This window comes from Ptychodera flava, chromosome 4, assembly GCF_041260155.1.
Source record: "Ptychodera flava strain L36383 chromosome 4, AS_Pfla_20210202, whole genome shotgun sequence".
In the NCBI taxonomy this organism is placed as follows: Eukaryota; Metazoa; Hemichordata; class Enteropneusta; family Ptychoderidae; genus Ptychodera; species Ptychodera flava.
Genome location: NC_091931.1, coordinates 16,927,356 through 16,953,659, shown reverse-complemented (window position 1 = coordinate 16,953,659; position 26,304 = coordinate 16,927,356). Strand labels below are relative to the sequence as shown.

At 36.6% G+C, this 26,304-nt stretch overlaps 1 protein-coding gene across 8 annotated transcripts in view; it reads left to right on the top strand.

Annotated features, from left to right (window-relative positions):
• LOC139131027 (transcription elongation factor B polypeptide 3-like) overlaps positions 1–26,304 on the top strand; it is a 43,464-nt gene that overhangs the window by 1,101 nt on the left and 16,059 nt on the right. Inside the window, exons 1-4 of one of the 8 annotated variants that reach the window (XM_070696936.1) lie at positions 2,968–3,166; positions 11,380–12,270; positions 14,883–14,912; positions 25,305–25,554. In XM_070696936.1, the coding sequence (XP_070553037.1) occupies positions 11,429–12,270; positions 14,883–14,912; positions 25,305–25,554 (1,122 nt within the window). In that variant the 5' untranslated portion in view covers positions 2,968–3,166; positions 11,380–11,428. Of the gene's footprint in view, positions 1–2,967; positions 3,167–8,208; positions 8,230–8,264; positions 8,650–10,684; positions 10,795–11,379; positions 12,271–14,882; positions 14,913–25,304; positions 25,555–26,304 lie in introns of those variants that run through there. The other 7 variants (XM_070696940.1, XM_070696937.1, XM_070696939.1 and 4 more) reach the window with 7 other exon arrangements.

Genomic DNA, 26,304 nt, shown 5'->3' with positions numbered 1-26,304 from the left:
TTCCCCTTTCTGCTGCTTTCCAGATGTAAATTGCATTGTCAACAACGCATTTCACACAGACATAAGCCAATTCTTTACCAGAGAAATAATGAATATTGTAAGAAGAACTAGACAGAATAAACAAATTCCGAAAATTGTCAGAAGTTACAGGCTCTAATAAATACATTAATGCTAATACATGATTTGCAGTCCATTTATTTATAAATATCAGCTCAATACTGGACATTATTCAGCGGTTGAATATCGATCTCTGTATGAGCAACTACAGTATTGTTTGTCTTTGAGGTTGTATTACGGAATTCTGCTTTATGGAAATCCATTTTTGTCTTTGTTCAAAAGGCATCAAAATGTACACAAAGGATGGACGATCTTAGAAATGAAGGGTGGTCAAAAAAATGAGGGCGCTCGGCTATGCTAAATTTGTCAAAATCCATGACCCTTGATCATAGTGCAAAATGCAAAATTGACATGACTCAAAGGAGCTCAAAAGTGAGGGAATGTTAGAATAGTGGGAAAGGGAAGTATGCATGCACTGCCAAACTCAACAAAAGTCTCCTTCGGAAAAGAAAATCTTGCCAGGCATGACATCTTTCAATCACATTTTCATCCCATGACTATTGTCGTCAGTCTTTCTTTTTGTAACAAAGTTGAACAGGCAGCCATTGTATGGTTTAAATTTCTCCCTCATAGAACATGTTTGTTTTGAGAACTCTCTCTCCCACGACTTTCTACTGCCAAGCTACTTGCGCCCTCTAGTGTTGAAAACTAGAAGATGATTTAGGCTGCAAGGTATCGCCTGCTGCTGTGAAGTACACTTGAAATAGTCTTAAGTATACCAAAACATTACAAGTAAAGTTGTTTTGTCCACCTGTTAGCAATCTATTAAAACTTTATGGAGTTCATCTTTGCGCATGAGAAACCAATGAAATTGGAATTTCAAATTAATGGGAACTTAAACAGAAACAAAAGTGCAAGACTGTTGTTATTGTCTTCTGAAAGTAGAAATTTAATGGCAAAGTTCTCAGTCATATCTGAAGACGGTGAGACAGTGAAAAATTTCACATTCTGGGAGATGTTTCCCAAGTAATAAAATTGCTGATAAGGCCAAGAAAGATATAAAGTTTGTTTCTCATCCTAGACATATTGCAAAAATGATGTGGTGATGCAGGTTTTTTTCTCAAATTTTTTTTAATTCTACAATCAACAAGAACACGCAAAAAAACCATGAACTTAATATAACTTAATATAACAGTGACATATGTGTAAGTTCTGAATAGAATGTTAGCGTCAGTTATTTTGTTTACAAGTCTGTTTTATACAGCACTGTGTTATTTACTATTGTCGCATATTTTCGCATTTATTTTTTTTATTTTTTATTTTTTCATTTCATTACCCAATGAGCAGAAAAAGAGTTGACGTTGTGGGTCTGATTTGGTGCATGAGGATGAGAAACAAACTTTTTATTTTTCTTGGCCTAAACTCAAGGGTGAAATTAGGTGTAGGTGGCAGATATGCATTCATTCCATGCTCCCCAAATTTCCACATATCAATGTCAGTCAAAAGTGAAAAAGCAAAACACACATTACCACCCAAGTCTTAATACGTCCTGTCTTCCATGACCATCTGTTATTTCTCATGAGAGGTTTGAAGTGTGCGTCATTCATTGTAACCTCAAAACAAATAAGAACAGACAACACAAATAGGATCATAGATGTACAAATATGTCTGAACAAGATATCGACCACTGGCAAATAATGGCATTCCAGAAGTGTAACCAACAGTTCATACAAACACGTAATGACTTGAGTCAAAGGTTATTTTACATGAAGTCAGCTCTGCACTTTGTGTGTGTGTGTGTGTGTGTGTGTGTGTGTGTGTGTGTGTGTGTGTGTGTGTATACATATCCGGTATGTGTGTATTGTGTGTGTGTGTGTGTATGTAATAAAAGTGTGTGTGTGTGTGTGTGGTGTGTGTATATATATATATATATATATATATATATATATATATATATATATATATATATATATATATATATATATATATATATATATATATATATATATATATACACACACACACACAACACATGACATTTATAAAGACATCTTACATTTGAAGGGTGCTTATCTCAAATATATTTTAATCTCCTACATAAACAGGGAATGTCTCTTTCACCATGAATTTCTTATATTCAAATAAACTTATATATATATATATATATATATATATATATATATATATATATATATATATATATATATATATATATATATATATATATATATATATATATATATATATATATATATATATATATATATATATACACATATGTTCAAGATTTATGTTGTGGCTCTGAGAGCGGGACTGTAGAGTGTATGTGTATAGTACTTTGCAGACTTGGCCACTCCAAGACGAAACCATTCATTTGTATCCGGTCATTTGTCCACTTAATGGAGCTATTTGCACTAGGAATAGTTTTCCCAGCATATATTATTCATGAAGTTGAGTTTCTGCCACTAGGAATCGCTATATCACAGTTTATACAGCTGACAAATGCATTTTGCACTTTGTATTTTTTTCAAATTTTCATCAGGTTCTCTATTTTCTCTGCGCGTCTCAATCCTTCATGTACGTAATCTGCTGAAAGCTTTGTTGGATTAGCTCTGTGTTGAAAGAAAAGCAGTCTTTTAAACCAGACAAAAACCCTTCTGTCATGGAGATGAAGTTTGCAAATACAACCAGTGCACTACCCCCTTAGTCGTAGTCATTGCTTTCTATCGATCAAAGGGCCTTAGCAACGCCCATGGTTACTCCTAACAATCAATGTCGCCTGTCTGGCCATTGTAATTCCCTAGAGGCTGTTTAGAGGTTCATCATTACTTTCCTCCCCTTAACGAAGGTGTCAGTGTAAATCGATTTTTTCCTTCTCTTTATCCTGCCAGCATTTACAGGCTGAGGAGATGCATTGACTGCCTCATTAGCATATGAATAGAGCAAAAGAAAAAAAACCTGGTAGATTGTTGTAGGATTTGCATACCATACATACGCTGATCGCCTCAGTATGTGTGTGTATACACGCTGTGGCCTTTGATACTGTTACCAACACAAGTAACGGCAGTATGCACTTAAGCAGTCGGGTAAACGTGAAATTCATTCAGAGGTAAGGTCTGGGCAATTGTCTCCAAATTTAATATTTTTTTCACTTTCCAGCTTTTGAAAGTCATGAGAGTTGTTTGATAACAGGGGCTGTAGTTTCTGCCACCTGTTTGGTAATTTTATGTTCCATACACAGTCACATTAAGGTTGTCCAGTAAACTGTCATTGTGTTTTGTACCAACCTATCAAACTGCTCTTAAAGTTTATAAAAAAATCCAACATCATGGGTGTCTCAAAGTTTGTAGGACATAAATTGGACACGGTTTAATGGGTTCTGTGTAATCAGTCAATTAAGGTCGGCAGGTAAAGAGTGAGTTATGTCTTCCTAGGGCAGGAGGTCGCAATGAACTAACACTTGTCTGGCTGTATTGGGGCACCTTGCGTTTTACCAGAAAAACACACAGATGTTCATGTTATACCCAAGCCACTGAGGCCCTGCAAGACAGTATGAAACCTTTGCACGGATGATATTCGGGATTCCAGTCCACATACTTTGGTTCGGTTGTAACCAGCAGATTTATCCTGCAAGTCTTTTGAGGACAGTAATTAGAGCAATTAAAAAATTGAAAAGAAGTTCAAGGCAAAATGGGTGCGGGAATTCCAGCGAATTATTTTCAACGTGTCTACTTTGGCCGAGTTCCATATACCCTGTTGTACATAGTGATACATGTTATCATGTTACACACTGCAAGGCCAGTATTGCCTTACTCTTTCCTTGTTTACAATGCAATGCTAGTTAGTTCTCAAATTATAGAACTACGGGCCTAAAATAGGATTGACTCACTGACAGGAAATCTGTGTCTAAAGATATATTTCAGTTACTCTTTCATTGTATCTTGGCAGTGTTCGGTGAAATTGAAGTAGCATGTCTTTAATTTCTTTGACAATAAAAAAATTTGATCCATCAAGAAAATATCAAAAGTCGAAATTGACAGATGGAGAAATTAGGGTTTGGTTTACTCCTATATTTTGAAATTATGTCTCAACATAGATGCTGTGAATTTTCTGTTGTAAACTGTATCGGGAACATGATGAAAAATGATAAAAAAATTGATATGATTTCTCAGTATAAATACATTATGTCAAACGTTCAAGATATCTATAATTCTCAAAATCAGTGTATCATATGCTCAGATACTCATGGAGGAATCACCATCAAGCCCTCTTTGAAAGTTTACAAAATGAAAGTGCAGCTCCGATTTAGAACTACACTGTGTTTACACTGGCAGCTTCAGCATGGTTTGATTCAGTCACAGAATGTTTTTCTTATCACATAAAGACTTTTATGTTTAATTAATGTGAATACACCGGTAGAGAAACCGCGAATGCAATTCATGCAATATTTAGCATACACCTTTCTAGAATGGTGCGTTACAGGCTTCAGTGACAGTGATGGCAATGAGTGTTTGGAAACATTTTGCTGTGGTATTAATGGTAATGATCAAAGAAATATGTTTTTTGCTAATACTACACATGACTTTCTCATTGTCTTTTTAAAACTATGTAAAATCATTTTTCAAACACAGTATGGCCATTTTTCACGTACAGATTGGAAAGTGGGGTAGATAATTTCATACACCCTGCGGGATTCAACCTCTTCATATTTTGTTTTCAAAACGGCAGAACGTGAGACAACTACTTTGCAAATCAATGCATTGTTTTGATTGGTGGCCTCAGTGAGTCTTCCCATTTGAGTTTCGACAGTGACTTGACCTTTAGTGACCTTTGGAATTATCTCCATCATTGGCAAAGTTCAGGTTTATCACAAAATTTGATGAGAATGAGTGTCTCCTTCCTTTCTCCTTTGTTTGTTTGTTTTTTCTTTTCTTTATAATTTTCATTTTGTGAATGGTAGTAACTGGAATCTGTTTACAGATCACAGTATGGTTTGTGCTATAGATTGTGTATCCTATCAACCTGCAATAAAATAGTCCTATAGACATCAACACATGTAGTATATTACTGGTTCTCTGGATCTGTCAGAGTTGTATCTGGTTCATTCACTTTGAAAAATTCAGGATCATTTCTGTTATTAGTAAAATGCCCTGATCCCCACAAAACCCCTCCCAAATAATATATTATGGCAAGTCCTCCCTCAAACCCTTTAATCAGCATACTTTTAACCCCACACCCACCCACTTAAACCACTCACCCTCTCCATCTCGTCACCTTGCTTGTGATAGTAACAACGTGATACTATTTAAGACAAACTGGCCTGGACAAAGTAACACTACAGTCACTGTCTGATGACTCAATACTGAGCGCTTTCAACATTGCGATTCCAGAAAACCGTGCCCAGTATGTGTCTAACAACAGGGATATGCAACAGGTGGATTTTGTGTGTTTAACAAATCTAAAAGACTGAATGATGGACTGCATGTGGTACTGAGGTCAGCTTGTCGTATTTGCATTGCTATGCTCCGTCTGATATCTCAAAATATTTGTAAATTCTGACATTGAGCGGTGAACGTACAGGAATTTAGGTCATTGGACTGAGGTCAAGCCAACAGAAAGACTACATATCATCAATTTTTTGATCGATAAAAAAATCAATAGAGTGTGCCCATTGTCTCATTGACTGTTTAGTGATCCACATAAATTATTATTGCCATAGCAATGAAAACATAATGCACTGCAAAAAGCTTTGTTTGTCCTGAAGAAGCCTAAATACAGTTCAGTGATTTCAAACAGAATTATGGCTAAAATACAGCCATTATAGAATTGTGCCTTTTACATTTGTAGAAAATGTAGCTGCCATTCAACCTTTCAAACATGGTGCCGTACATGATATCTGTGCCTTTGTGCATTTGGGGGAATTTTTTTTTTAATTCTGCTCTTATTTGATTCATAATTTGAAATAGTCAGGATATCTTTGTGGCCAGAATCAGGACATTTTGTTTTACTTTATGGAGTAGAATTGTGAAAATGCATTTTGTTTCAGATCTTCCAATTATAAAAGAATTTTCTGGAAGATTTTAGACATTATAAAATATTGGCACCCAATCTGTCTTGCTATGGAGTGATATCAGTCTGCCTGGCTAGACTACACTACATGTATCGGACCAACATATCAGACCAACCAGAAATGAAGAAAAAGTCATTATCTGTAAATTTTAATGTATTTTCCTGTATTTTTTTTTTACCTTTGTAAAATACTGGGTTTTTTTGGTTCTATTCCCAAAGCCAAGTTTAAATGCTGAATGTTCAGTTAGCCAACACTGAATCCTTGTGTGTAATTACCTGATGTTATTGATGAGAACAAAATTTTGGTCAAGACTAGAATTCATTTGTCAACAATAACCTCATGTATTGTACACAAGGAATTGTTTATCAGGGGTAAATACTTAGTATTTCACTTATAGGAAAGGAATAAACAATGTGTTTATTTTGTAGAACAAAAGATAACAAAAACATAATTTACAGCTATGAGTGTGACCTAGCTTTTAAATCACTCTGGCAAGTCAAGAGACTTTTATAAGAACTGCAGCCTAATTGTTTTCTAGTTTTAGTCATTCAGGCTGGTTTTATGTTTATTATAGCCGATAAAAGATAATAAATAATGATGAGAAGAGGTCCTTATGTCAAATCTATCTTCAATCAGTTCTAGGCTGAATGCCTTAGTCTAGAGACAGTCGTGTGCAATGCCTGCAGTGTGATGCTATCACCATTTTCTGGTTCACATTCACCGGACATTCTGTCGGATAATGAGCAAATTTAAGTTCTGACTATTCAGACTGTAGGAAAGAAAGCCAAGTGGCGATACTTTTATTGGAAATAAAAACAAACAAGTTATGAGTGCCTGTAGCCTTCTGGAAGCACATAGAAAGCCTCAACCAAGCCAGAATCATCTTTAATGGTTAAATTATTAGTGAAACTCCAAAGTAAGGAGGCAGAACATGTTTTCAGACAGGACCGCTCTCATTCCTCCAAGAAGAGAAAATCCTCTGTGTACAACTCTCAAGTAATTTACAGTTTGTATAAAACTGAACGAGAACTCAGCAATATGCCTGTAGCTGTGTAGACACTTTGTGGTGTGTGTCTTTGTGTACTGTGACATTTCCATTGTTAGATCCTGTCACCATAGTTACTAGAGATCGTTGAAATCTGAGACGAGAACTGGTATTCAGTGTACCTATAACGTGTATAGGTCTGCAATTCTGGATAAAAATCGATTTGAAAGCTGCTAGAATTTTTGATACTCTTCCTGAGGAACTTATGTGGTTATTAACACTTTATTATCAAACAGATAAAGGGTATAAAAGACCATGTGACATTGAAACGCCAGCATTGCTTCACCGACTGTCATTGATTCTCAACAAAAGAAATATACTGTAATTGGAATAAATGGTATACACTGGACTTCATCCCCTACATTTATACATATTGGAACAAGATTGCTAGTTAAATCATCGAAGCTCAAACTTTACAAATTGCTTTGTTGTTTTTTTTCAAAAATACATATCCTGGACTCTTCAGGATTTCAGGATTTCATATATGGGAAAGGATTTTCATAATTTGCAATTCCACAGATATGAACTATCAGGTATATCTGATTTGTAAGGCTTGTACATGTATCAACCTGGCGGGTGATGATTGTTCAAGGATTCACTGATAGCATCCAAGCAGGTGGTTGTCATCAACGTATTCAATCATGCACAACACAGGGACAGAATTGTCTGTGTGCCAATTTCGAAATTAAAGAATGAAAAATTACACCTTCTTTCTATTGAATCTGTTTTTTTCGCCGAATACAAAGCAATGACTCCAGTAATGGGCCAGGTTGTTTATGTGGATAAGTTGATGTTGTAATGAGAGATGTAGCCAATCCTAAACCCAACCCCAAACCCTAAATAATCTGTCTAAATACAGCGGCTATCAATCAGGTAGGTCGGCCCATTTGAATGGAGATCCACATGCACTGACTATTGTTTTTGCATTGTTGTCCACTCAATGGGCACTGTAGAACAAGAAACAGGATTTGAAAAAGTCAGCGAAAAACCATGTGATACGATACATGTTTTTAGCTTCACTACCTTAAGTCAAAATTCCAGTCAGATCGCAAGCAAGGTAGGTATAGGTTACAGAAAAATATTTTCCGCTTCATACCAACACTCTAGGAATTATATTACACTCTGAAAGGATTGGCAGGTTGTTGTATTGACGTACATTTCACAGAGATTTCGCTAAAGAGTTTCTCCGAAGGCGTGATTTGATCTATATCCTTTGGTTAGTGACCCTTGATCACACTGCGTGACCCCTGCATATTGACAAATTGTAAAGTTTCCAACCCAGATTATATGAGTCGCTGGCAACTATTGTGTGTTCCTCGATTGCGTCCCGCTGGTTTGCTCCCAAAGAGGGACGAAAACACCCATCTGTTTTCTTTCATCGGTCAGGAATTCTTTTGAAATTTTTCTTCTTGTGATCCATGTAAATGCTCCATTTACCGTTACAAGTTAAACTGTTGTGGATTTACAGGGTTTTAAGGTGAGTTTTGATGTACCTGTTTTACCCATGTCACAAATCTAAAGGACCCCATGTTAGTCTTTTTTGAACTGATCCATTTTTAGTCGACTAAAGTCACCTGAGAGTCTATTTAGCCGTGTATGTATTCTATACGTTCATTTTTGGTGCAGATACATGTACATAAATTTCTCAATGCATTGACAGTTGAACTACGCATGCTGTGTGTAGATTGTAATCAGAGACTGCAGTTATGTATTTTTGAAATAATGACTCTAACAGGGCTGTCCGCAATTGTAGGTCTGTCAATAAATATGACTGCAGGTGCAGGACATAATGGACTGCTGCCAAAAATGTGGACAAAATTTGTCAGTGTTACTTGTGCTGCTGTTGTTCTAGCTTGTAGTCTGAGCTGTTCATATGTTTTGGTTTTTTTTCTGTGGTGTTTATCGCAATGAAGTATGAAGATGTTTTCATCGTTCTTGTGTGCATTATTTCCAAAAATGTAATCTGCATACAAATATTTATTTTTGTATATCAATGAGAGAACAGTGACATCACTTCGGAACAGCCCTATCCGAAGAAAAGACACAGAAAATCACTCTTATATATTTCTTGAGTATTAATCTCAAATGGAAAAAGTTTTCTTATTTCCTGCGTGATTATTCTTCACGATGACATCAGAATCAGAAGAGCTCTTTCACTGATTCTAAATCTGATGATCAATACTTTGCCTCTGCTTGAAAATCTAAAATCTAAAATCATTGGAAAACAAAACAAACGGTATTGTTTTTCTACCAATGTTTGAATGATTGAATTTATCAATCTATATGTAAACAGGCCCTTTATTTCGATATAAGTGGGCGATAGCAGCAGCAGCCAGTGGGAATGTTGAATACTCCCTTCAAACAAACAGTTCATATACATATTGACTGGCCATGAGGGCAACAGCATACGTCTGTACCCCGAGGGACTGTGAGTCACCCCCAAAAACAGACTGTTTCCCGAGGCCGTAGGCCGAGGGAAACAGTCTGTTTTGGGGGTGACTCACAGGCCCGAGGGGTTAAAGACGTATGCTGTTGCCCTAATGGCCAGTCAATATGTGTTTTTGTAACACACCTCATCCGTAGTCATACATAAGAACGTACCATACACAAAAGTTGTCGCATGTAAGCTATATGATGTAATATGTTGGAGTGGTTCAGCAAGAAAAACGTTTTTTGCCGACAGGGTCGCAATACTTCTGCAAAACGTTCAATGCACCTTTGATTATCGTCTTCGTTCGTTTCGAGTCCTTGTTTGAAACCAGAGCATTCAGTTCTTCTTCAGAAAGTAGGATAAACCGAGAAATTTCTCGACTATCCTTTCGCTCGTCCGCAGACGGCATCTTTGTTTACATTCCAGTTCGCGCATGCGCCAATGTTTTTTTGACGTCAGCGGGCATCATTTTTCGGAACTGATGCCTGGCAGGCAACAGTTCCGACAAATGATGCCTGATGACGTCGTTTACGTGGATCAGCACAAAAAGAACGCATCCCACGTGACTGACAATTGGCGAATTAGAACACAGACTGCGGATGAGGTGTGTTACAATTCATATAATGCAGACTGTGTAGTTTTCAACAACGGGGCCCGGAAAAAACTCAAGTCAAACAACTATCACAGACAACAAGATATCTTCCAAGTTATTTGCGATTTTGATCAAAATTAAAGAAGATTACCGTTAATTACACTTCTGTCAAAATTGTTGACTGATCAGCCAAATCTTCAATCAAGTTCTTGTACAAGACTGGTTTACAATCAGATTGAACCATTTCAATCTGTTTACCAATGTAGAGGAATATTATTGATCCAAGGCAAATTCAACCCGGATGAAAAGGTTTCATTGGGTAACAAACATAACACAAATTAGTTTACATATCTTGTGGTGACATCAGTGCCCATGTCAGAGCTGATTAAACATATCTAAATGATCTTGAACATGTCTTCACTTGTGTAAGACTGGTCATGCTATACCAATATAAACATTTTTGTGTTGTTGGTATGGCTGCAATCACACCAATGATTACAGACTAGTCTTGGCTTTGCAGTTCAGCTGGTCTAGAAGACCCAGCTATTTGTGATTTAAAATAGACCTGACCCCTTTTTTAAATATGGTACTATGGTACAGTAAGTTCAAATTGTTCAGTCTTTCCTAAGTGTGTAGTTGGACAACAGGTATACATACATGTAGGTACATGTGGGTATGTGTATATATATGTGTCTGAGAACATGTATGTATATATGCATGTACGTATGTATACGGCTATATTATATATATATATATATATATATATATATATATATATATATATATATATATATATATATATTATATATATATATATATATATATATAATTATATATATAATATATATAACAGATATCTTGTCTGTTATTGTTGTTTGACTTGGAGTTTTTTCTGGGCCCCGTTGTTGAAAACTACACAGTCTGAGTCTGCATTATGAACTGTTTGTTTGATTCTGATGTTATATATATATATGTTGTATTTTGTATGCTGATATATATATATATATATATATATATATATATATATATATATATATATATATATATATATATATATATATATATATATATATATATATATATATATATATATAACATGTATATGTATTTGTATGTATCCCATATATTAAGACTATGTCAGAAATGTTTTTCCATCCATTTAACAGTTGTGTATTTTTTTACAGAGGATTGTCCAAAGATGTCATGATGTAGGAAGTTTGGATAAAGGTTACAATGGCAGACGACACAAAAATCGATGATGGTGTTTCTGAAGACGTGACGATGACAGCAGAGACTGTCACCGAGGACGTATCAGAGAGCGTAACAAAGCAAATAGTGGATCCTGTTGCGGAAGAGACAGCCCAGCCTGAAGTCGTTCAGGATGGAGAAACTGCCAAAGCGACAGAGACAGAAAACCAGGAGAACAAATCAACATCGAACAGCACAGAGGGTGAACTTGGACTTCATGAAAATCAAAGAAATATAGATAATGACAAATCACAGCAGGAAAGTAGTAACGAACAAATCAGTAAAGATGAAACATCCGACGAGAAGGAAACGGCGGGGAAAGGAGGAGAGAAACTGTCTGATGTGCAAAATGATGATGGTGACAAAAACAGGCCAACTGATGGAGAAGATGCTGATGTGGAAGATAACGAGGATGAAGAGGATGCAAATGCAAAGAATGCGCCAGCCGGGAATGCGCCCGCTGACGATGTGTCCAAAAAGAATGACAAAGACAGTCGTAAAAAGGAAAGAGTCTCGACAGGGAAGTCGGTCCAGTCATCCATAAACGTGAAAATTGTGCGCATTCGGGACTTGGGAGAGGAAGGTGAAGACGCCAAGTCCGAGGCCAAGTCGTACTCCAGTCGCAGAAGTGAACGAAGCACTTTCATGACGACAGTAGCGGACGAAGTGTCGGTGGCGCCGACGTTCGACGAGGTGCAAGCGGAGCTTGACAGGGTGTTGAGCCGACAAACAGCAGAGGACGGACTACAGCAGAGCGAACTTCCAGGGAGAACAGCAACTCGTAACACACCAGCAACTCCCATGACAGACTACCCAGAAAGTCCAACGTAAGTAAAACAACCATTGCTCATTTGATGAACAAAGAAACACTGCAACACCCATATTCCAAGTACACATTTATCCCAATAAAACTTTTTTTCCTGATATTGATGTATCAGTCGCTGTGAAATTTTGGTTCACAGGCTTCTGAGTGTTGGTATTATCGAGAATTTATTAATAATGATGGTATATTGACAATAATGTATATTTATCAGGGGTTACATATTTATTTAATATTTTATGCAATACTGGAATTTGAAATATCACAATATCCAATCATCCAAACTTCAAACGAGTTCATTCTTAATTCACTGATATCAAAATGCTGGCAGCATTCAGTAGGATCAGCTCTCTGTGTCTATACCTGATGCAATGATGTCATGTATACTCACTGTGTGCACCGTTTCATTCTCAGCCTGTTTGTGTTTTGTTGAAATTTTATACACACTGCAGTTGCCAAAATAACCAAAAAGTTAGGAGAGATCTGACAAACATATTTGGTTTCACACTGAGACTTGTAAGCTTGTTTAAACCGCAGGAATACATCTGTGTGTCTCGGAGATATTAACATCTTGGAAGGATGCTAATTTTTGTTACCCTGGAAAAGGTGACCAGATTAGTAATACCGACAGTCGCCATAATGTTTAAAGACGAGTGTTGATGTTCATGTAACTCAGTCAGTGTTTAATCATCCTGCATCGAGCACAGTGAATGGAACTGTGAAATTGTATTCTTCAAATTTGAAAGACTGGTAGGAACAGGGTGTACATGGACGAGATATCATTTGAAAATTCTGTAGTTTTTCTAGTAGATTCAAACTCACAAGGTCAAGTTTAGAGTGGTGAAAGTTACAAATATTTGAAAAACTAATGAACAGGCCAGGTATAATAAGCATGGGGTGATGTTTTTATTAATGTACCTATTGTGCTAAGTTTAAAGTTGGATTCATTGGTCTTATTGAATTGGCGTCAGTTGAAAGATAAAAGGCAAAATATCTTTTCAAAAGTTATCAAGAACATCAGGAGACTTTGACAGTCCATTGTTTAAATGCCCCATTATCTCTGTCAATGTCAACTCAAATGGAATTGAAGTTAGATAAATTATAGGTTCTGTGATTAATGTGTAGGACTGAATGAACAATGAGTAGCACTCACTTCATCAAAAATTGGTCACCCCCACCCCAACCAACCCATCCCCCCATGGCCGTTTGGTGTGGTACATTGTAACTTGATGTGTGCATAAGCAGAAATATGGTTTTCTGATCTGCAGTCTTTGGCATTGTTTTTAAAAAGAGGGGTATACGCTATGCAGATCCCCTTCTTCTGGACCACATGACCTGACCCACCCTTTTACCCCAAGTCAACCACCATGTAACTTGTTGACAGAAGCTAATTGAAGTCTTCAATGGACTTGCCGGTGGTACTGCAAGATTAAAGCCTTCCATTGAATGCAATTTCCTACTAACTCCATCATCTACAATTCTAATCAATGCTCCATTGTCTTGTCATTGTCTGAAATAAGTTACAAGTTTTGGCATATTGTATCTCGTGTTACAAAAACCTCAAACTGTCCAACTGTCCATGTATGCTATTTCAAATGAGCTAATTCTTCTCAATTATAACTTTAGAAAATTATCTTGTCTCTGTGGGAACTTTGCTCAATAATCAGGGAATGATAGAATTTGCAGATTGTTGCAGGATAACTATTTCAGTTTCACATCACCAGAAAAGATGATCGTCTGGCCACTTTCATGAAAAAATATTCCAGCGAATTTAAAGCCATGCATCATTCTCAAAGAAAGCCAAATGCACTTCATTATACCAGTGGCACTGTAACTTTAATACGATTCACAATAAATATCCATGTTACAGTTCCTGTCACATCTGCTAAGCTTCACACAAGTTCAAATTGTCTTTACAATGCTGCCATTTGGTTCCATTTGGTATTTTACAATTACAAAATATAATGTAAACCATTAAATTCTTAATGTCATAGACAAAACATTTTAAAAAAGGATAAAAATTTCTCAATTCATATGTGCGTACAGAAAATTAAAATTTTGGTGAATTCTTCTTACAAGTTCCCCTGGCCCTGTCCTCTATCATGAATGCCATGTGCATCTCAAACATACAGTATAAGTTAGTCAGCGATTTACTGGAGAAATGATGATCTAGTATGATCAAAAAACAGCATGCAGCAATCTTTTATAGTGGAATAATTATAAAGTATCATTTAGGTAGGGCCTTTTATTCAAAAGTCAAGGTAGCTCAGTCATGGGCAAATGGTAAAATTAATTATTGTGGGTGTTATAGAGTGACTACAACCTATATCCTAATTACATGTATCCTGAAGTTTTGGTCTTGCATCTTCACTATTGGAGGGCGCCATTCCAAGAGTTTTTTAATGACTCATAGAGGGCGCTGTTCTCTTTCAACATCTTTGATACACAAAGGGTTATTCCCTGAATCAACACTTTCTACCGTACTAGAACTTGTTAGAAGAAGATTCAATGAAGTAATTGGATGATATTTTCCTTCATTGGTTTGGTTTTTCCGTGCAATTTAGAACCAAATATAAAGATGACAAGTTGCCCATTCAACTTATTCATCTATTTTCACAGGAGTTTGAAATTCATAAGAAAGGTTTCAATGTAAGTATTTGTGCACACAAACTTTAAGGCTGTGTAAGCTGATATATAACTGTAAAGATTGACGTGTGAAGAAGTAATGTAACAGTAATTTAACATTCAAGTTCATCACATAGACTAATGCCAATCCATAACTTTATGAAAATTGATGAAGCTTCTATTATTAATATAACTTAACTGAAACACATTGTTATCTAGTGAGTCTCATACAGTAATGAATATATCAGTAAAAGAAACATTTTGCTGTTGGTTAAGATTACTGACCTCTTAGCCATATATTAATATACAAAGTAACGCTTTGGACATGATCTGCGTTTAGATTGCTTTCAGGGCTAGAAATTATCTGAAAACATGCCCTGAAGATATTACAATGTAATTCAAGACAGTATAACAAAATTGACTTTTGATTGTGTACAAAAAGGGCTGAATTTGTATTTTAATTATGCATTCAAAAGTGGACACACCTGAAAAGCAGTCTAAACACAATTGAATGTCCATGAGTGTATGCAAAGGGACAACCATCTCAGATTGTTGCATGAGTTCAACAAGTGAAATTCATTTCATCTACAGGGGAGGGGGTTTGATCTCCATTTATTATGTGAACTTCACTTTCGCACTTTTATTTCATGATCACAAGTTCACTATATATTGTGTGTAAAAAATAAACAAAAACTGCCCACTCGTGCCCACAAATTTTACTGCAACTACAGTTTCCAACTTGTGTTTACTCCCAAACACAATTTGCCAACTGTAACATGATATCCAACACTTTTCATTCATCATACTGTAAAGATAAAAAGTATTACATTTTTTTAATTGCTAAGTGTCTGCCTGATTAGTCCCCACGGACACCGTCCGGGGGGACTTATAGGTTTGGTCATGTCCGTGCGTGCGTCCGTGCGTGCGTGCGTGCGTGCGTGCGTGCGTGCGTGTGTGCGTGCGTCCGTCCGTTCACGCAGATATCTCAGAGATGCAAGAAGCGATTTCATTCAAACTTGGTACAAGGATTACTTCATATGTCATACAGATGCACGTCGATTTGTTTTGTGATACGATCCAATATGGCCGCCTGGCGGCCATTTTATTACGATTTTTTCATGTACAGAGCCATAACTCAGACATGTTTCAACCGATTTTATTCAAAGTTGGTACAAGGACATTAACCAATGTCATAGATATGCACGTCAATTTGTTTTGTGATACGATCCAATATGGCCGCCAGGCGGCCATTTTATGACGATTTTTTCATGTACAGAGCCATAACTCAGACATGTTTCAACCGATTTTATTCAAAGTCGGTACAAGGACATTGACTAGTGTCATAGATATGCACGTCGATTTGTTTTGTGATACAATCCAATATGGCCGCCAGGCGGCCATTTTATTACAATTTTTTCATGTACAGAGCCATAACTCAGACATGTTTCAACCGATTTTATTCAACGTTGGTACAAGAACATTGACCAATTTCATAGATATGCACGTCGATTTGTTTTGTGATACGATCCAATATGGCCGCCAGGCGGCCATTTTATTACAATTTTTTTCATATACAGAGCCATAACTCAGACATGTTTTAACCGATTTTATTCAAAGTTGGTACAAGGACATTGACCAATGTCATAGATATGCACGTCAATTTGTTTTGTGATACAATCCAATATGGCTGCTGTGTGGCCATTTTGTTACGATTTTTTTCATATACAGAGGCATAACTCAGGCATATCTCAACCGATTTTATTCAAAGTTGGTACAAGGACATTAACCTATGTCATACATATGTATGTCAATTTGTTTCATGATATGATCCAATATGGCTGCATGGCAGCCATTTTGTTATAATTTTTTCGTGTCCTTAGCCAAAACTTGGGCATGTCTCAACTAATTTTATTCACCGATTTTATTCAAACTTAGTACAAGGACGTTGACCTATGTCATACATATGCACATTGATTTGTTTTATGATACAATCCAATATGGCCGCCGTGTGGCCATTTTTTTCCCGATTTTTTCATGTCCGGAACCATAACTCAGACATGTATCAAGCAATTTATTCAAAGTTGTACAAGGACATTGACTTATTTATACATATGTATGTCGATTGGTTTCACGAGATGGTCCAATATGGCCACATGGTAGCAATTTTGTTATGGTTGTTCCATGTCGAGAGCCATAACTCTGGCAAGTCTCAACTGATCTTATTCAAAGTTGGTACATGTACATTGACTTACGTCATACATATACATGTTGATTTTTTAAACAGTAAGATCAAATATCGCTGCATGGTGGTGATTTTGTTACAATTTTCAAATGTACAGAGCCATAACTCAGACATATTTCCACCAGTATCATTCAAAGTTGGTACAAGGACATTGACCTATTTCATATATATGCTCGTCAATTTGTTTCACGTCATGTAGCAGTAACATGTCAATTATTGAAGTTTCGTAAGTAGGCTGATATGTCAAGAAATACGTACTGCATCAAATTCATGAAATTTTATACAGATGTTAACTGATGTTAAGCTCACATTGCTTTAACATTGAAAAAGACATTTATCAGTGTCATTTTAATTAATTTGTAATTGCATAAGTAATGAACTTTCCTAATTAGGGTGATATAGCCACAAATTAATACAACGCAAATGTGATGAAACTCGATACAGATGTTGATCTCATAGTGTTGTAAATACTGCATCAAACTTTATGAAATATGGTACCAGTGATAATCTGTCAAGTGTTAAAATTGTATGCAAAAATGTTTTGCAACATCCTGTTGATTAATTCCTAGTTGACTCATTTTATGAACTTTAGGATGGTGGCCTACATTGGTTTTATGTTTTCATCACCATGGAACTCATTCTTGGCCATTGAGCGCCATTTGTATCAAAGTATTTTTATCACAGACCTAATTAATGAAGAGGACTCTATCCTCTCTGAAGACATGTAATCAAAGTACCCATTAACAAGTGGGGACTGTGTCATCAACGATGACTTGTTTAATAATATATGCACCTCATTATTTCACTCCCATTTTGTGTTGACAAAGCAGTACTAAAAAAGATTTCCACAAGGTGCATAATTCCCAGCGAAAATATCCCCAAAATCCCACCTCATATATCAGGACAAATTACTATTTGGTAAACCAGTTGCTGGCTCAGTGCAGTTTTTTTGAAAAACACCATAATGACTACGAAAAGTTGTGGAAGCCTACATGTTTTTACACCGGGGAACTTGTCAATAACTGAAAAAAGAACACAAAGATGCAAAAAGGGAAGTAAAATAAAATAACACTTCTATGCAACAATATGCCTGGGATAGTACTCAAATTTGATCAATTACTTGACGATGTGTTGTGGCCAAGGGAAACATATTCTTCAGTAGCTATAGCAAAATTCTACATTGTACTCTCAGGCAGACATCAACATTTTGCTCTTTTGAAATTAAGGGGGAGGAGGTTTTGATCTAAACGAAGAAATTTTGTTTCTTGAACTCATGCAACATTCTGAGATGGTCCCCAAGTTAACCTGACCAATGCCTACCATCTAAAACCTTGTAAAGAGTGTGTTGGAAAATTGTGTAAGTTCAAAATTAATGTTGTATTCCCTGCCGTAATCAAGCAAAGATAAATTTTGCACGTGTGGACTTGTGTAGATAAATGTTCTGTCATTTGATCCATAATTTTATATAAAAAAAGGTCAAGTTTCAGAGGTGGGGAGGGGGCAACACCATCAAATTAACACTGAAAAGTTTGTAAAGTCCATTAATGTGGCCAATTTTTTTTATTTGTACACTGGTCACAAATATTTGTTTACTTTATGGTAGGATTTTTTATTGTTTCAAAGCGATTTATAATGCACTAAGTAGTGAGCACAAACCAAGTAAATCAACACATCTGAAATTATAACTATGATGTGCCAAACAGAGATTACATGTAATTTTATGTTTGTGCAGTGTTTCAAATTTGTTGTGTGTTGCATTTGTCATAGTGACAGTGTTTGGAAAATTTACATTCAAGTATATTTTATTACAGTCAGTTTAAGAAAAGTAAAACACCAGTAAAATTGTGGGAAACCAGGAAAATGATCAAAAGAGATGGACAAAACTTTTCTTGTTATCAGTATATTGCTTTGCAGCGCTTGAGAAAAGAAAAGAGCATTGTCATTTCCTGTCGCAAGGTGGCGCACTTTGAATTTTTTGTCAGTAATTTCTGCAAAGGTAATCGACCTCAGATCAGAAATAAAGCTCTGGTCTAGTTTCCTTTCAAGAAGTCAATCGTAGTTGTTTGTGACTATCTTGCCAATAGGACTTAATGAATTACAAAATAATGAATTTCACAATTTTGAGAATGGATTTCCGGCTTATCTAGAAAGTTGATGTCAGAGATTTGCCTGAAGATATGATAACCTGGTGTTGTCTCCATGAAGGATGACCCTGATCTGTTGACCTTTATTGATGAGCTCAGAGACATCAGCTCAGAGTCACAGGTATTTCTTTGAAAAACAGCGTTGTAATCAGACTACAGAGGGTGACCAACCTTGAAAACTAATGGCTTAGGAAGTGACTGTGAATGGGAAACGTGTGATCAAATGGGATGATTTAATGTTTCAACTTCCCTGCTTCAGGTGATTTTACTGACATACACGCTGCACCTACCTTGAGCTCAAAGCAAACACTGACAGCTTGAAATAAAAACGCATTTCCTGTGAAAGTCAAAACTTGTTACAACATTAATAAAAAAAAGCATTACAGGTGATTGATGTGCTGAGATTTCACGCTCCATGTAGACTCATCAATCAGTGCATAAAATTGATTCGCAGAGAATGAGAGAGGGTGGTAATCTCTCTTTTGTTGTCTGATGGTGTTCCTATACTCCCTTTGGAATTGTCTGCAAGATCAAACGAGGACGATCAACTGTCCAGGAAATTGCAATCTCTGTCTATCGTGTGAGTGTTTGAGTGTATGGATACGTGCAAACTGCCGATTCGATGGATATCGCCCTTCACCTTCAAGGATGCAGTATTCCGCAAGGTAACACTGAAATTAATGTGAAGCCATATTCCATCACTCATATTGGAGAAACAAATGGAGCACGGTGACCTTTGTCTGTCATTCATAAATTATTCATTCAGCCAATATTCATTATTGGAAATTTTCAATCAAAGGAAGGAAATTGGAAATTTATTTAGTGTTCCTAGCAATATTTGTTAGGTTAACACTGTTCTAGACAGGGCCTGAAAAATTTAATTTTTATCCACTTGTCCCCGGACAAGTAGCCTCTATTTTTCTACTTGTCCGTGCAGAAACTCACTGCCCTGAAAATTTCAAAAAAAAATGATTCTGCTCTTACCCAGATTATGGGATCTCTCCTACAATGGTTGTGACAAATTGGTGGTATTTACAGTTTATAATTGTAAAAAAAGTACATTACCATAATGAAAATTATTTAATATGCTTTCGTTGTTTATGGGAATTCTTTCCAGTTACCGCATTAAGATATGTTTAACAGAAATAAATACTAGTAAGATGTTTCATCACACTTATGACTACAAAAGTAGGAGTGATTGAAGACAATAGTCTAATAAAGCAGACATTTAACATGGTTTTTTCACTACTTCTGTAAAGTTCACTTAATTTTTATAATTGCCCAAATGATTGACACTTTTTCATTGAAATTGCAAAAATAAGATAGGTTGAAAACACTAAATATCTGAGAGGAACTCCTTTCTCTTCATATTAGCAATAACAACTTGCCATACCACGGCTTTGACAAGCTAGGTGGCTTTTGTTAAGGTCCGCTACAATTAAGATAGGGGGTCTTGACCATATAAGGAATGCAGCATGGTGACCTACACAAGCTTGCTGCGTACGATCGAAGAGTGGCATGAGACTCATTCTGGAGAAATTTCTGACTGCAAAATACTACTTTGAAAGACAGGGATATAGTGCTTCATCAAAATTTTGGAGTTACTGATATTTTTAGGTAAAGTTGTGAGCTTCCATCACATCACATAGTGCCGTTTGATGCTCCGTGCAGTGTGGCTATAAATTTCATTCTCTGTACACACTGTGTACTACTATAGCTAGCAGGTTAGTTGGGTAGAGACAGAGTAACGTTACCGTAGTTGTCAATAAAGTTTGCTTCACTGTTTCACAGTCCAAATTATTTGGTGAAAAGTTAGTTGTTCTATTTAAAATGATCTATGCTTCCGCTTCAAACATCATTGTCTGGTTATTATCTCGTTACATTTTACATGTAAAATAAGTGGAGAAGTACGTGGCCCGGCATTTACACCAGGGTCAAGTGGCTAGTGGACGCACATCAACTTGCCTATACCATGAATTGCAAACTGTAACAGAGTAACTGATTTTTCTTCAGTGTTTCCGTTGAGACGAAAAAAATAAGCTCCGATTTGAGTGCGTCCGAGTGACCCATGTCTTGTACTTTTGGGGGACATTGTTTCTAATTTTTGCGTCAAAAGACGAAAGAACGCACTCTTGACAAAACACTGAGTTGACTCTAAACTTTCTGCCCGCGGGCAAGTGAGGGCTAGCTTTGCACTAGTCCGTATTAGAAATAAGTCTGTCCCGGGCATCGGGCAAGCGTAATTTTCAGGCCCTGTTCTAGATATGGAATAATCAGAGCAATTAAAGAAAAGGCGGTCACGCTGTCCTTTGATGACCTTCCTTGACTTCTCTGTCTGCTCAGTTCTGTCTCCTTCCAGGGTTTTTTTCCAGAACTGAGTTATCAATAAAAAGGAATTACAGATAATTAATGGATGTGGTTAAAAGTTTCCATGGATGCCGGCAACTCCTTCTATATTATCCCTTTCACCCCCAAATAATTAGGAAAGTGAAAATCTTGCAAGCATTTTAATATTGAAAAGGGGAAAGTTAAAATGCTACATTTTAACCGCAGTTTTTCACAGCAAAAAATTGCCTATTTTTGAAAAATAATGTAATAAATGCAATGTTTTGTGAACCATAATGTATGTTGAAAAATATGCTTGTGCTTAATTTCTAGACATTTAATGAGGAAAATTGTCCCAACTTTAACAGAAAATATGCTACAAATAGTCACTGTAATGGGATAGGAATACTGGTGTTGATGACAGTAAATCTTTTCTGTCTTCTGTTTCTGATGTTTTTGGTTGCAAACATAGAGTCAAGAGTTCAATAGCAAATTGATCTTGTTGAATGTGCTGTGAGAATGTGATGAGGGCAGCACCATTTGATTTTTGGGAGGGTAGAGAGTTGGGGGGGGGGAATTACCAGCCACCAAAGGAGAAAAAAAAATAATTTACTAGAAAACAGATCCACAGTAAAATAATTTGTTGCCTCTTCCCTGATTCAGGTTAAGGTAAAATAATTATGTGAGGTGCTAAATAACCTGAAATGTGTGTCAAGAGTTGTCAGATCTTGATATGTTTGAGCTTCCACCTATGATGGCAAAAATAATACAAGCTCTACGTTTCAGTTAACTGCTTTATGTACATGTGGGTTATTTGTACGTTAATAAATACATTAGTTCATCATGCGTCAATAGTGATAGACTCTACAGTTGTTACAATCTGGATAGCAACTATTACAGTCTGTGACATTTGAAGAATCAGTGTGTATAAATTTCTTCTGTAATTATAATGTGCTACATCACTGTTGGTTCAGTTTGCTTTGGAGTTCATTACAATTCAGTTTTGAGGTTTGTATATTACCATGAGATGAGAGAAAAATATTTTTGACACCCTCATTAACTTCACCAATGCCCCCCCCCCTCCCAGATATCAAATGACTCTCCCCAAACGGTTAGAGCAACTTTTAGTCTGGTTTGGTAGTTTGTTGTGTATTTCCTTTGCAAGACAGGAATTGTCCCTTCATTGCGTTTTGAAGACTGCAGACATGTCCATCGGCTTTGAAGAGCCATTTTCTACGCAGCATTCTACAAGAATGGCCAATTTTCTACTCAGCATTGTCAAAGATTAAGGTGCACCAGGTACCCACCTTGAAATTAAAAAATTTAACTTTTGCTCAAGCTGTCTGTAAGGAAAATTTAAATCATTCCCTTACTAAGTTCCAAAATCGAGAATAAAAATCAGGGGTCACCGTGCAAACTTTTGTACTAGCCAAATTACCTAATATTTTTACTGACATTTAAAATTCAAAATGGCTGCCATCTCTGTGTTAACTCTGGGGTAGGGGGTGGGGGAATTAAATTATTGATTTTCACAGAAATAAGCTGGTGAAAATTTTACTTACTCCATGAGGTTCAAAATCAGGCCAGCACAAGTGACAGACCAAAACCAGTATTGTAAAAGTTTGAGAGTCAAAATATCTGTCCCTGTGGTGCGTTCTACCTTAATATCATTTCATCTTTGAAATCCAAAGCCTCAGTTGGTCAATGATGTGATTGCTGTATCATCATCCAGAAGAGAATCACTAATGTGAAAGAACTTACAGTGAAACTGCCACTGTAAAAAGTGACATTGGAGTAAAGATGTAAGGTTTCCAATATAAATCTTCAAAGGACAACAGCAGGAACCCTGTAGAAAGGTTTAACAACATTCTTAACCTTCAGAATAAAACCATATGAGGGCAGAAATTTGCATTTTCTTTCCTTTTCAATATTTTTCAATCCAAATAATAGATGACCTGGAAAATTTCCAAGATTTTTCAAGATGTTGGAAAATTAATCAAAATGTAATCTCCTGATACAAGCATTAAGCATACATTCTGTTCAATGAAATTTTATAATCACAACTATTATGAGAAAATCCCTCATAAACCATATCATCAATGTCGCTAAAGTTACATCAAAATTTTTATTTCTGTCAATACACAGGATTAATACTTGAAGGATAGGTGAACAAGGTTGCTTAGAAGTCAGTGCCCGTGTTTCAATGAGCTCCGAAATAATAATAGCTGTGTTCAATGCACTGTGATCTTTGTGTGATAAGATTAACCAAAACTAGCATGCCCCAAGTAACACCTCGATTACAATGGGATGATATTGTCCAAATTAAGTCAGATTTGTATGAATGTACAGCATGGGCCAAGTAAGATATGTGACAGGTTATCAAATTAAAGAATGACCAAAAAAAATCAAATAAATTCAGGTTCAGAGTCTCTGTCATGACATAAAAACAAAAAAACTATAACCCCTGAAGCAGAAATCTTGACTCTTTCTCGAGATACTGCCAAGATAATTATTGCCCCGCTTAGGCCAAGACTAACACTGAGTGTTAATGAAAGTACAATGGAAACGTAACAGACACTGTATACAATGCAGTCCTCAATGGTCAGACAATTGTTCCCTTGGTGGGAAGTCACGATGAACTAATACAATAGAACATGCTGTAATAAAAGTTTATAGCCTCAGGGGCTTTTTTTATCTTTTTTTTCATTTTGATTTTGATTTGTCATTGGAAAGTAATGAAGCCTGACAGATGACTTTTTTAGTGGCCTTTTCTACCTGGTAATGAAACCAGTGTTCATTGTGTACCTGCTGACTTGCTTAGAAATTGGGAGACCGGTTACTGCTGTCACTTCTGATAGTTGCCCCGTGGTGTGGCTGCTGTTGCTGTAAACAAAAACACAAAGCCCACCCAAAAAAAATAGGGCGGCAGCTTCTGTGCTGGGTAATTGATGGTTATAGCGTTAGAATGGAAAGAGAGCCGTATTCACACAGGCAAGTTGATTCATTCATAAGTTTTTGGTGTAGGGGTTGATTGCCAATTGGCATTAAAAAGTGATCTCTGACTCTGAGATGGTGAGTTTGTAACGTACTACATGTACTGTGGGCCAGCAGCCTGGGCAGCAGGGTCCAAAGGTATTTTTCTTGGTTCTATTGTTGTGTGAATTTAATCCACCTGTGTACCCGGCTTTTGATTGCTATAGTTGACACAGAACAGCAGATCTCTGTGATAAAATAAGCTTGTGCGCGACAACAGGGACAATGGTGATATGTCTAAGCAGTGACGACAGAAAGGGATCGGAAACCACTGAAGCAGAACCGGGAAGGAGTTGAGTTCACCACACCAATCAACTAGACATGACAACGTTTAAAATGTTTTGTTTATAGAGCCGGTGGTCAACGTTGTCACACAGACCCGCAGCCCACATGTAGTCTGATATGTTTGCAAAGGCCTGTGTCGAGGACAACCAGGTTATTGCCGGTTGCTACACACGTGTGTGTCCAACAAACAAGGGCATTCTAAAACTCTGACCACCTCATTATCAAAGTATCAGCATTATTGTGACATGTGACAGTTGCCCTGACTTCGTTATCGCGATCATGAAATTAGCGCTGAAATGAACACAGGTGCTGAAATTCGCGTTGAAATTAACTAGCAAGAGTTGAGTTTGTAAAAAAAATTTATATCTTTTTTTTTTTCTGGTCCAGCCGGGCAGGAACCAAACTGACTCTGGCCAGCATACCCAGCGCAACTAAAGATACCATCTATCAGAGAGCGTTGGCACTCATGGACACCAGGTGTAGTAGCCACACCAGGTCTATCGGCGAAGGCACGGTAACGACAGACCGGCTACCGCTCCTGCCACCGGCAAGCCTGCCAGATCACCCGTACAGACATTTCCCGGAGTCGTTTTTCTATGTTACCCAACAGAGACCACTTCCAGCTGCCCCTGTTAAGGTGAGTAAATATTCTGCAGGAGACCAACAGAGTCAGGTCCACTATGTTTGGCATAATATATGTTCTACCCACATGAAGCACAAAATAGAAGTATTCATTTCATATATTCATGTATCTCACGCAGTTATGATTCTGTATCTAGAATGCTCTCAATTTTCACTTTTTGAAATGTCGAATTTATCAGCGAGTGTAGCTGAATTCTCATATTTCAAAGTATGTCAATGGCCCCACACTTGAAGTAGTGTATTATTTTTGTCCGTGTTAAAGTGCAAAGTGGAAGCCCTTAAAACTTAATCCTGTAAGATTTTTTATTGAGTCCATTATTAAGTTTATCCAAAGCTTTCAAGGATGGATTGTTTTATTGTCACGAACACCTCATTCAGTTGTCCTGCGACGGATAAATGTTAGCAATAACAATTTGTACTGTTGAACGTCAAAGTCCATATCAGCCCAAGGAACTTTTTGCCTGTAATGTAAAATTTGTTTCAAGTCCTCTAAGAATAATTTTACAGTACTACAACACAGCTTTCCTGACTGACATTCAAGGAAACTTAGTTATTATTTGAAAAAAAATAATAAATGCTTAGAAAAACATTACATGCAAAATTATTTTTTATCATATCAGTAACTATCCAAAGTTTCTTAATCATGTTCCCATCAGATCATCATTAGTCTCTTTGGCTGTTAATCCTTTTAATACCAGAATGGTAGAACAATCCGATTAACTCTTGTGACAAATTTGGGAAACTG